The sequence below is a fragment of the Podarcis erhardii genome, assembly GCF_964252035.2.
Source record: "Podarcis erhardii genome assembly, chromosome: 4".
NCBI lineage: Eukaryota > Metazoa > Chordata > Lepidosauria > Squamata > Lacertidae > Podarcis > Podarcis erhardii.
The window spans coordinates 74,752,719-74,765,249 of NC_138508.1; the positions used below are offsets into that span (position 1 = coordinate 74,752,719).

A 12,531-nucleotide genomic window follows, 5' to 3' on the forward strand; every position below is an offset into this window, starting at 1 on the left:
AGGGGAAGCAACCTGCCACCTTGTGCAATGCCAGGTCTTGTGCCAACCCTGGTTCTAGTGCCAGGGATCAGTGCTAGCATATACTTAATATACAGTACATGCAGGCATGTCTGGCTATAAATACAAATCAGGCATCGAGGTATTTTGGGAGCTGAAACAGGTGGAACTAAAAGAAACCAAAGGGACCTCTAATATTTCAAAACAGACAAGTGATTGGTGGTGGTGGTGGTGAGAAGGGGGCCATGTTACAAGTTTGTATTGGCCCCTGAGAGATGATGATTGGGCACTGTTTGTGCTGCAGAACATATGGCAACTCTGTTGAAATTAATGAGCTTCAAATAAATGCTCTGATTTCCCCACTGAACGTTCTTGTTTGCTCAGCTGAAGGCTGCAGCTTTGCAATCATCTCGAAATCTGAGAATCTGGCACTACTGCAGTTCACAGTCTCTTTTAACTCCCCCCCACCCCCGCATCCTTCAGCTGCTTTACTGAGCTGATAATGATGGGTACATCTCTTTTTCCTGTGATGTTTCCAAATTCCGCCAGGGATACATAGCTGCCTTTTGAAAAAAAAAAAAAAACAACTTCTCTTTTGCAAGAGGACAACTGAGCAGCTATAGAGATCCTTCATATTTCATCCTAATTCTGTCATAGATGAAAAATAATTTGACATGGTGGGGTACGGGGAAATTCACTGGATAATGAGAGGGAACTGGCTTTAAGCGAAGCCTGCCCTGTGCATCTAGGTTCTCTCAGATTCTTCCAGTGATGTAGAAGCTGCCCCCTTCACCTGCAAAATGATCCTTCTCCTAGCCCTGACAAGCATAGTGGAGAGAGTAGAAATTGTGAATCCACTCTTTGTGTTTCTGGTGTAAACTTCTGAAGGAGGAATTTTAGATACAGAGAAAGGTCATACACATCAGCATGCCAGGACGATGTTAACTTTCTTTCTTCAGACACTGTGTGAAGAATGGGGGTCTGTGACACTAATCCAGGGATGGGGAAGCTGTGCCCCTCCCAATGTCACTGGGTTCCAGCTCTCATTATCCCTGACTGTTGGTCATGCTGGGCTGGGGTTGATGGGAGATGAAGTTCAAGATAGGCATTGGACAGGGACGCTGTGATTGTGTTCTGGATTGTAGATTCTGAAAAGAGAGTTGGACTAGAACAGTCTTTCCCAAAGTGGCCAGCCCCCCCGGGGGTGCACTGGGATGATCCAGGGAGCAGTAGTAGCCTCGGATGCATTGAATAATAATAAGGGGGTGGTGGTGGAAGCATAAAGAAGAGAAGAAAATTTTGAAAAACCATTTGTACATGCATGGGTGTAGCCAAGGGGGGGGGCAGGGAGGGGCAGCTGCCCCCTCCCAATCAGTAAAAATACTTAACTAACTGAGGTGCTGCCCCCCTAACAAAAATCCTGGCTACACCCATGTGTACATGTATCATCTGTTGTGTAATGACAGTCCCTGTGGAACGCCCTCCCATCAGATGTCAAAGAGATAAACAACTACCTGACATTTAGAAGACATCTTAAGGCAGCCCTGTTCAGGGAAGTTTTTAATATTTAATGCTGTACTGTTTTTAACACTTTATTGGGAGCCGCCCAGAGTGGCTGGGGAAACTCAGCCAGATGGGTGGGGTTTAAATAATAAATTATTATTGTTATTATTATTATTATTATTACTGCCAGGATGGGCACCATTTTGGGATGGCAACACCTCTCCGGGACCCAGCAGTCGTGCTGGAGGAAAGGGCTTTTTCTGGGCTTGATTGAACCCCTTTTAGCTTCACCTGGGACTGGTAAGTGGATCACAGCTTGTCCACTTGGCCAATGGCAGGTGAGCTGTGGTGCTGGCCCCACCCCTGGGGCAGATCAGACTGATTCTGTTCAACACATACATCCCTGTATTTGTGTTTCCACTATAATTTCATTAATGTTATTTATATCCCAAAGAAATGTCAATATTAACAAGGTATAGTTACACTAAAAGCATTAAGTGAAATATCAATTTCTCAAAATATTACTGAAATGATTTTCGAACTCTCCTTCTGAGAGCAATTCCACACTTCAAAATAGGCTATTGGCTATTGTGTATATCAGTTGCAGACAGCTGGTTGCATCAATCATTCTTTACCTGACCCCATCAGTTTTAATTGTGATTTTTAAAACAGAAAGAAAGAAAGAAAGCAGGGTGAAAAATGTATATGTGCTTCTGAAACGAGTATAATGAATTGCGAAGAGATTTCTTTTTCTCTGGACAGTTGGCAAAGTGTAAGCTTATCCTTTAATGAAAAATGTTGGCTAACTTGATTTTGGAAATGTTGTTCACCTAGAAGCCTGACACTCTGAGTTACGGTGTCTTCGTAGGGAGTAAATGGAAATTGTTTTGATAGATTTCAAAGCTGATGCAATTTTCTCAGCAACAAATTACATTGTCAGGACTTTAGTTGAGTGAAGAGCAGTAATTTGTGATTTTGAACTTGCTCTTCTGACGATGTAAAAGGACATTAAATATACAATACTATTGTGAATAGAAGTGATTGGTAGGTAAATAGGTGGTGAAGCAGTCTGCTTTTTCTTTTATTCACAGATATTTCCTGGCTGAGGTACATATTCAATGGCAATAGGGATTAGGTACATAATAGGTATGCCTTCAGACATGAATGGACAACAGATATTGTATTACTGATACTATATTGGAGTTTTATAAGCCAAATAATGGAAAATTATGTATACAGTGGAACCTCGGTTGCCGAACGTAATCCATTTTGGAAGACCGTTCGACTTCTGAAATGTTCGACAAACGAGGCGCAATTGCTGGCCGGCAATTGCAATGGAGAAAATGGAGAAACGTGCCTTGGAAGCTGTTCAATTTCTGAGGCGCGTTCGAAAACGGAAGCATTCACTTCCGGGTTGTCGGCATTCAATTTCTGAAGCGTTCGACGACTGAGGTTCCACTGTAGTGCATTAAGTTAGGGATGGGGAACCTACCAGATGTTGTCAAAGTCCAGCTCCCATTATCCCTGACTATAGACCATGTTAGCCGAGGCAGATGAGAGTTGGAGTCCCACAACATCCTCAGTCCTGAATGAAAGTGCTGCCCACAACTATATGGGAGACTATGGGGAAAGGCTGGCAGCAGTTACAATTCTTTGTAATTTCCCCCCTTTCCTCATTAGAAACATTTAATCCCAAAAAGTCTAGAAATGTGACATATTGCTACATTTGGCCATGGTAAACCCAGAGTCCCCACAGACATCCTTTTTATTGTGCTTTCATGATGATGCTATTGGAGCAGTTATATGTGATCTTGCTTTCAAATGCTGTTTGTGCAGGAGAAGTTTTGAAGCAGTCACATCTCTTGATTCCCAATCAGTGTTTATCCCATACCTTCCTGCTGAAATCCTGTAGCTTAGCTTAGAATACTGGAATTGTACCCCAGAAGGCCCATGTTTATACTTTGAAAGGGTGGGAATTTGAAGCAGGCAGATTTATATGGGAATATCTGCATGTGTGTGCTAAACCATTTTTACAGGTCAAAACCAGTGTCTTGAATTGTGCCCAACAGGAAACCAGCACTGCTTGCTTAGTAATAATAGTTGGTCTATTGATTCAAGAGACAAGCTGCAACTCCTTTTTTTCCAGATAGTTGGTAATAATCCCATCATATTGAGGATTTTATTTTAAAAAATCCCATTCCTGTTTTAGAACATATCTGGAAATTCTCTGCAATATGTGGAGAACACATTGAAGGGCTTCATGCCAGACAAGTTAATATGACAAGGGTGCCTTGAAGGCAGAAAGCTTGAAAAATCACTGGCAGAATATATACAGACTATTTATAAAAGACCTTATCTATCACAGCTTCTAACATAAAGATAATTAGCCACATTTTTTTTTTATAAAAAAGGATCCATTTATGTTTTGGGTAGTTTTGCTGATTCTAACTGTGCAATACTATACATGTCTATTCAGAAGTTAGCTTCACTGAGTTCAGTGGGACTTACTTTCAGATAATTGGACAGCACCTTAAAAAAGTCGTAGCTGAGGCAATTTTTTTTTAAAAATACACACAACCCAAGTCTAATGCTTATATGCGACCTTATTATATTGACAATGGCATTATATTTGATTAACCAAGGATAGATCTGTGTTAGACTAAACTGCACATTAATCTTTTATACATTGGAATGATCAGGTGCTGGGAGAAAGACGGGGATTTAAATGTTGAATAAGATTTCAGAGTCTCAGTGCTCTCTTGGTAAAGTAATTACACAAGTTGACATAGCTAAGAATAATGGTTCCATGAATATTTAACCTATCTGAGATTATGAATTAAGTATACCTATGAGCAAAATACCTGTCAGAGCATATTAGTGCTGAAAATGCTCTAAACCAGCTTCAAAATTTTCCTAGATGTACATTTGAATTTCTGTACATGTGATCCTTTGAAATGGACCCCAGTGTTTGGCAACTGAGTGCAGAACACCCTTATAAAATGGTTTATAGACACAGTGGGGAAGGTCAGCCTGTATTTCTCCTTTGTCTGAAAGGTGCTGTGAACCTCTAGGCAATCAACTAGTCTGTACTGGATGAACTGGTCTCTGCCCTACCACTTGATATCTAACTCCAAAGCCTTGGTTGTGTATAGAAAGTGAGTGAGCCAAACCACTTTACCATGGCCTTACTGACATATATTATTGATATAATAATAATAATAATAATAATAATAATTTATTTATATCCCGCTCTCCCCAGCCGAAGCCAGGCTCAGAGCGGCTAACAACAGTAAAATAATACAGCATTCTAAAATCAATTCATTCTAAAATCAGTTCAAATCAAATTAATAACAGTTTGCGTTCACACGGGGAAGTAAGAAGGAAAGACACAAGGGCTGGGTGAATTCAGCCACATTTTTTAAACTTAATATAAGGTCTGCAGAAGGGAACTTAGGTGCAGATAGTAAATTGCACATAACAAAATGGACGAGCTAACCCTATCAAGGGGAAGAGGCAATGTGTCATCTACCACTTCCTCTAAGACCCACCCTTTCAGGTGAGGAGGGAGGTCTCACTGCTTCACTCCTCCTCTGCTGAGTGCAACTCTGGATCTGACCCCTGATGCATAAATCTTTCAATGAACGATGTTAGCCACTATACAATTTTGTTTTAGAAACTTCACTTTTTGACCCTGGATACCGTGTGTGTGTGTCCCATCAGCTATTTTGCTGTGATTTAATATGTCATGTCTTCACTTTCAGCTAAATAATTATATTCCTGCCTCCCTTAGAGCTGAAACATGAAATCCATGTTTGGAGACTGACAGCACAGAGGATTAACCCTGCCAGCAGAGAAGAAACAGCTGTAAAGTGCCTCCTAATGCAAAAAGTTCTTACTCTGGAGATTTTGCTGAGGAAAAAGCTGAAAACATTCCACAGGTAGGGTCCATGACACTTAACGCGACATTTTACAAAAGGTCACTGAGCTCATGGGAGGTCATGCATAGCAACGTGGTTTAGACATGCAATATCTTGCATATAAGAAAAAGTAAGGCTGTTGTCACGATCTCCCCTTCCTCTGTTTTCTCCTTTGCCAAAAATTAGATTGTAATTTCCCCTGGGGAGGAGACCTGTCCCCTTGTACTTTGTGAAGTGACATGCACATTGATGGCACTAAACACATAAAGCATAATTATTTAGTGATAATGGTGATGATAAAAATCATTACCATGCTTTGATTATTTTTTTATAATTGGCTGCAGATTGGCAACATTACCACTTTTAAGCAAATCTCATTTCTCTTATCCTTTACATGTATAACTTATGAATACACAGATTTTCCAAGACCAGCTTAAGTCTCCATTAAGGGCTCCCTCTCTCTCTTTGGAAGAAAACAGATGCAGTTAACAGACCCTGGAAACTTCACATTACAACACCCTTTGTAACAAAATGATCTAGGGCTGAGCACTAATAAAGAGACTCAGATTAATTTTGATATGATTTTGCTTAAGTGGGTACAGTGTTGCAACTGCCATACTACAAGAGCTGTCCCATCCATATGAATCTCTCTGTGGATTTTTATTTCAGACAAATCTCACAAGAAGATAAAAACTGGGAAACAAATATCCAGGAGCTCCAAAAAAAGGTAATGTATTGCCTTCATACCATTGCAAAACATTGCCCACCATATTCTATTACATTCATTTTACTATAACACTGTGTGCCTTTCAGTGCACAAATTGCTCTGCAGTCCATAACTTCCAAACAACTGGTTTTATGTAGTTTAGGTTGGACATCATGCATGAAGCCAGATAGGAACATAAATCTTCCATGATCCTCCGCTTTCAGGGTTTAGAAGTATCACCATGTAGAAATTATAATGTGAACTTTTGACTTGTTCCTTACAGAAATAGCAAATGTCACAGAACAAAGATGACTTGGAACAGTACTTAAACTACCTTGGTTTGATAAAGGGATCCTCCAGACTATCAGTATTTTCCTGGAGGGATGCAAGTGCATACCTAGGTTGATTGATGTGCCTGGGTGAAACAAATCCACTATAAAAAAAGGAAACTGACTTTTTATGGTTTGGAAAGTAATGCAAGAGGCAAATGCAGCCGGCTTATATCTGCAAGTGATGGACTGGAGTGAAGACTTCAGCACTCTGGTCTGCTGCTCCAGCTCCACCCACCCACCTGCCCCTGATCGGGAAGTTCAGATATTTGGTTTAGGCTGGCTATCTTGCCATGCACAGCAGTTGACCAGGGATGGATATAATAGCTGGCTGCAAGTATAGTCTTTCACCCACCAGGGGGGACTAGGGGAAGCCCTGTGACAGGCTGCAACTCCCTGTCCAGGTTCTCCTTCTCCTTCTCCTTCTCCTTCTCCTTCTCCTTCTCCTTCTCCTTCTCCTCCTTCTTCTTCTTCTTCTTCTTCGATCACTCATAGCCGAGTAAGATTGCCTTCTATAAACACAGTTTTAACAATGAGTCCGTAAGTGACTGTGGAGGCCAATTCTGGACCCACACATCCTTCCACATGATTCCTGGGCGGGAGTTGATCACTGTGTGGATTTGCCAAGCGTGCCTTCCTCTTAGCACGTTTCTCCCTTGTGTTCTGAGTTTGAGTGTCTTCAAAGTCCATGACACCTTTGGTAAAGGCTGTTCTTCAACTGGAGCACTCGCAGGCCAGTGTTTCCAAGTTGCCGGTGTTTATACTACATTTTTTAAAGATTTGCCTTGAGACAGTCTTTAAACCTCTATTGTTGACCACCAGCATCACACTTTCCATTTTTAAGTTCGGAATAGATATTTATTGGAGAGTGAAGAAGTTATTGAAAAGGCTAAAGCCACCTTAAAAGACTATTTCAGTTTGAATCTTAATAAAGAAACAAGTATAGATGTAGTCTGGGATGCCAGCAAGGCGGTCCTAAGAGGCTTTTTTATTCAGCAAAATAGCTATAAGAGGAAAGTAAGAGAACAAAAGAAAGAGGAAATCCTCAGTCAGTTAAGAGAATGTGAGAAAAAATTAATAACAAATCCGAAAGACGAACAAAACATACAAATAACAAAAATATTACAAACACAGTACTCAATGCTAACAAGTCAAGAAATTGAATGGAAAATTAAGTTAATGAAGCAAAAATATTTCGAATCAGCTAACAAAACAGGTAAATTATTAGCTTGGCAATTGCGAAGAAGGCAAAAACAAAATGTGATAAACAAGATAAAAATAGAGGAGCAACTGATAGAAGACCCAAAAGGAATAAAGGAAAATTTCCTCAAATTTTATGAGAAATTGTATAAAAAGGAAGATGAAGAATTAACCCGAATAGAAAAATACTTAGAAGACTACAGTGGGAAGACTATAACAGAGGAAGAAAGAGCTCAATTAAATAAACCTATAAAAACAGAAGAGATCCAGGATGCGATAAGAAAGATGAAATTAGGGAAAGCCCCGGGACCGGATGGATTGTCAGCTAAATATTATAAAGTATTAGAAAACCAATTAACGCCAGTGCTATGTGACATCATGAATAACATATTAAGAGGAGGAAGGATACCAGAGTCATGGAAAGAGGCCCACATTATGATGATCCCTAAACCCGATACGGATAAACTAAACATTAAAAACTATAGGCCCATATCATTATTAAATAACAAAATCTTCACAGAGGTAATGGCAAGCAGACTTAAAAAATGTCTAGTAAATCTAATTCATAAAGATCAAGCAGGATTCCTCCCAAATAGGTTACTCAAAGACAACGTAAGGCATACTATAAACATCATTGAATATCTGGAGTGTAAGAATGAAGTACCTGCGGCGCTGATTTTCATCGATGCGGAGAAGGCATTCGACAATGTTTCATGGCCGTTCTTACTAAAAAGCATGGAGAAAGCAGGGCTAGAGGGTGAATTTATGGAAGGAATAAAAGCAATTTATTCGAATCAATCTGCCAAATTGATTATAAACAACAATTTAACAAATTCATTTAAAATTGAAAAAGGAACAAGACAGGGTTGCCCTCTATCCCTGCTTTTATTCATTATGGTATTAGAGGTAATTACGAACAAAATAAGAGCAACACCAGAGATTCGAGGGATCAAAGTAGGAACGAAAGAATACAAATTAAAAGCGTACGCACACGATTTGATGTTATCCCTAGAAGAGCTGCAAAAAAGTGTCAGTAAGGCTCTGGAAATATTAGAAGAACATGGCAAACTATCCGGTTTTAAATTGAATAAATTAAAGACAAAAATGCTGACTAAAAATCTGGGAAAGGATGAAAGAGAAAAATTAGAGATACAGAATGGAATCAGGGTGGCCAAAAAAATAAAATATCTGGGAATTTGGCTAACTACCAAAAATATAAATTTAATTCAGGACAACTATTTGACAACATGGAAGGAAATTAAAAAAGATCTAGATACATGGAACAGAGTGAAACTTTCGTGGACGGGAAGGATGGCGGCAATAAAAATGAACATACTCCCAAAAATGTTATTTCTGTTCCAAAACATTCCAGTGATTAGAGGTTCCACAATGTTTAAGGATTGGCAGAAAACTCTTTCGAAATTTATATGGCAAGGGAAAAGACTGAGAATTAGATTCAAATTACTCACAGATCGAAAAGAAAGAGGGTGATTCTCGGTGCCAAATCTGAAATTATACTTCAAGGCCTCCTGCCTTTGCTGGATCAAAGATTGGATCAATTTGGAAAACACTGACTTGTTAGACCTAGAAGGTTTCAACAATAGGTTCGGTTGGCACGCCTACTTGTGGCTAAATAAAGAAAAGGTACATAAAGGGTTTTCAAGTCATATTATTAGAGGGCCACTATATGAAGTTTGGGAGAAAAATAAAAAACTTTTAGAATGGAAAACACCCTGGTGGTTATCACCAATTGACATTTTAACAACCAAAAAAGCAAATATGGAAGGAGAAAGATTGACCTACGAAGACCTACTGATAAGATCAGAAAGCGGCTGGAAATTGAGAACATATGAGGAGTTGAAAGACAGATTAACAGGCTGGCTGCAATATCATCAAATAAACGCAATATGGATGGAAGATAAAAAAGTAGGGATAAGTGAGAAAAAATCCAAATTTCAGATAGAAATAATTGAAGGCAAAACCAAGTTATTATCCAAAATGTATGATATATTATTGGAATGGGATACTAAAGACGAAGAAATAAAGGAGGTCATGACAAAATGGGCAATGGACTTGGGATACAATATAGAATATGAAAAGTGGTCGAAATTATGGAGCAATGGAATGAAATTCACGGCATGCGTCACACGCAGAGAAAATTTGGAAAATATGATGTATAGGTGGTACATCACACCAGCAAAATTAGGAAAAATGTACAAAACAGGAAATAAGGCCTGCTGGAAGTGTAAAATCAAAGAAGGCAATTTCTACCATATGTGGTGGACTTGTGAAGAAATGAAGAAATATTGGGATTTGATTTATAACAAGTTAAAAAAAATATTTAAATACACTTTCCCTAAAAGACCAGAGGCCTTTTTATTAGGAATAATTGGGGACGAAATTAAAAAAGAAGATAAGACACTATTCCAATATTCGACAGCAGCGGCCAGAATATTAATTGCACAAAATTGGAAAAGTTCAAATACCCCAACGGTCAGAGATTGGCAAACAAAATTATTTGAATATGTTGAACTAGCAAAAATGACGCAAAAAATTAGAAACCCAAAAAATACAAAGTTAGCGATTGGAATAAATTTATGGTATATATTGAAGGAAACTATAGAAATTTAAAAACTACAGCAGGTCTGATATAAACCTTACGATGCACAAACCATTAATAATTATTAGCTGCAGAAAAAAGAAATTTTTTTATCAAGAAGCCCGAAATCGGGAGGGAAGGAGGTCAATAGGTGTGTAGAGGAAAGATCTAAATATCCAAAGATATAAAGATTCAAGGAATAAGACAAAGAACTGTAACGGAAATTGATGTTATTTTTGTGTTATGTATGGATATTTTTTCTTCTTTTCCCTTTTTTCTGAAACTGTTGTTTTGTTTTTTCTTTTGGTTTTTTGGGTGATTTAAGACTCAATAAAAAGAATTTTTTTAAAAAAGAAGAATCATTGCTTCAACACTAGTGATCTTTGCTTCATCCAGTACACTGATATTAGTTTGCAATATTAGTTTGCTGATTGTTGTATAACCTCTCCACAAACTAATCAGAATAAATGTTCAATGAAGAGTGGACATCATATGGCATGTATGCAGCCCAAGTCTACACTGTACAGTGCTCAGGTGTAGGATAGCCATATGTGAGTTTGTGAGTTTCACATTGTTTCCTAGACAAGAAGTTGGAAACTGTAATGAGTGAAGTGATCCTGAGAATGGGATGAAATAGTAAGGGCTATAAAGAAACAGGAAAAGACTGATGCTAGGAACAGAGCCCGCTGGGGCACACAATCCGAGCCTATCAAGGTATCAAGTATTTATGTTGGAAATTGCATTCCAGCCTTACTGCTCCCATTATAAGGAGAAACAAATTTAATAAACACGTTTACTTCCAGGCCCTGTAACTGATAAGACATAAAGCTTCCTTTTATTTGTGTAACTAAGATGAAACTGCACCTTAGGGTCGCTGCATCTGCCTCTATACTGTTCCTTAGACTATAAACAGAGTTGTTCTGAAAAACGTGTTAACATTTGTGGAAACAAGACACAGTTCCTTTCTAAATTTAAGATATTGTTTCACACCTCAGGCATTTCCTCTCTCATTTTAATGGATTCAACCGTATTGTTCTTAAAAACCGTATTTCAAATAATATATATTTAAAGCATGCTGATATATCTGAAGGGTGCTTCTTCTTGTTGATACGGTTTCTGTATTTTCTCCTTTCCTACAGCACAGAATAACAGACAAGGTGCTTCTCATCAAATGCCTGACTGTTTTGGGAGTTGTTATCCTCATGTTCTTTCTAAATTCGTTTGTTCCAGGGATTCACCTGGATCTTGGTAAGCTCAGCTCCTCTTCTTTCATTGCTGGGGATAGAAAAAGCTGCATTTGAACATGGAGTGTTTCATGCAGCTTTTTGCAGAGGTCTATCTTTACCATGCAGTCTAAAGGCCTGTACAGATATTTCATTTTTTTGAACAACAGTGGCATATTTGTAACTCTGCACTCATGATGGCTTCCCTCCAGATACCTCCGCTTTTGTTGCTGGGATCTCAGAAAGCACGCAACTGGAGATTGCTCGTGAAATGCAAACCCCTTCCCAACACTGCCATGTTGCTCCGTTAAAAGAGACCCCCCCCCAAAAGAGAGGGGTATTGGGAAAATTGGTAGAATCTGCAGTTCTATGAATGCTTAACCTGAATGTAAACCCCGTTAATTAGTGTGACTTCCACAGCAACATGCAATAGCACTGGGTTTCAGGCATTTACCGGTATATAGAATTTTAGAAGGTTTAAAGTGTTTCATGTACTAGATGCTTCATAGTAGATCGGGGAATGCATTGCCCAGTGTAATTTCTGTCTTCTAAAAATGGCAGGGGAGTGAAGACGCTATCCTTTCCCTATATGCTGCAGAGCCAAATCCAGGCTGCTATTAGCTGAAGTGTGGAAAACAAGCAGATTGAATAGTTGTCTGTATGTTTCCCTCTCTGTAGCTAATAGTAGCTTAGGGAGAAGGATTTGGATCGGGGCCATGGCACAGGATGGATGGATGGGCTTAGACGCATCTCCCTATACAAGGGCTCCAAGGGAGGTTCTGCAACTGCTTTTAGGAGAAGAACATTATATTGGGAGACACAAGTCTTTGGTCTGTTTTTCTTGGAAATCTTTCCAATGGAAAAGATTGTGGCCATCATGCCCCATGAAACAACACAGCCTATGTGTGAACTGATTCTTATTATACAGCAGCATAGTAGGTAACAAAAGTATATGAAACTAATGGAAAACAAATATCCTGATATGCTGTCTAGCTGTGTATTTCTCTAATTCTCTTATCTATAGCGATAGGCACTTTGAGTAAAGACCTTCATTTAA

At 39.0% G+C, this 12,531-nt stretch overlaps 1 protein-coding gene across 2 annotated transcripts in view; it reads left to right on the forward strand.

Annotated features, from left to right (window-relative positions):
* OCA2 (OCA2 melanosomal transmembrane protein) overlaps window positions 1-12,531 on the forward strand; it is a 165,788-nt gene that overhangs the window by 91,151 nt on the left and 62,106 nt on the right. For both annotated transcript variants that reach the window (XM_081858972.1, XM_081858971.1), the window contains exons 16-18: window positions 5,291-5,438; window positions 6,087-6,144; window positions 11,391-11,499. In XM_081858972.1, the coding sequence (XP_081715098.1) occupies window positions 5,291-5,438; window positions 6,087-6,144; window positions 11,391-11,499 (315 nt within the window). The remainder of the gene's footprint in view (window positions 1-5,290; window positions 5,439-6,086; window positions 6,145-11,390; window positions 11,500-12,531) is intronic.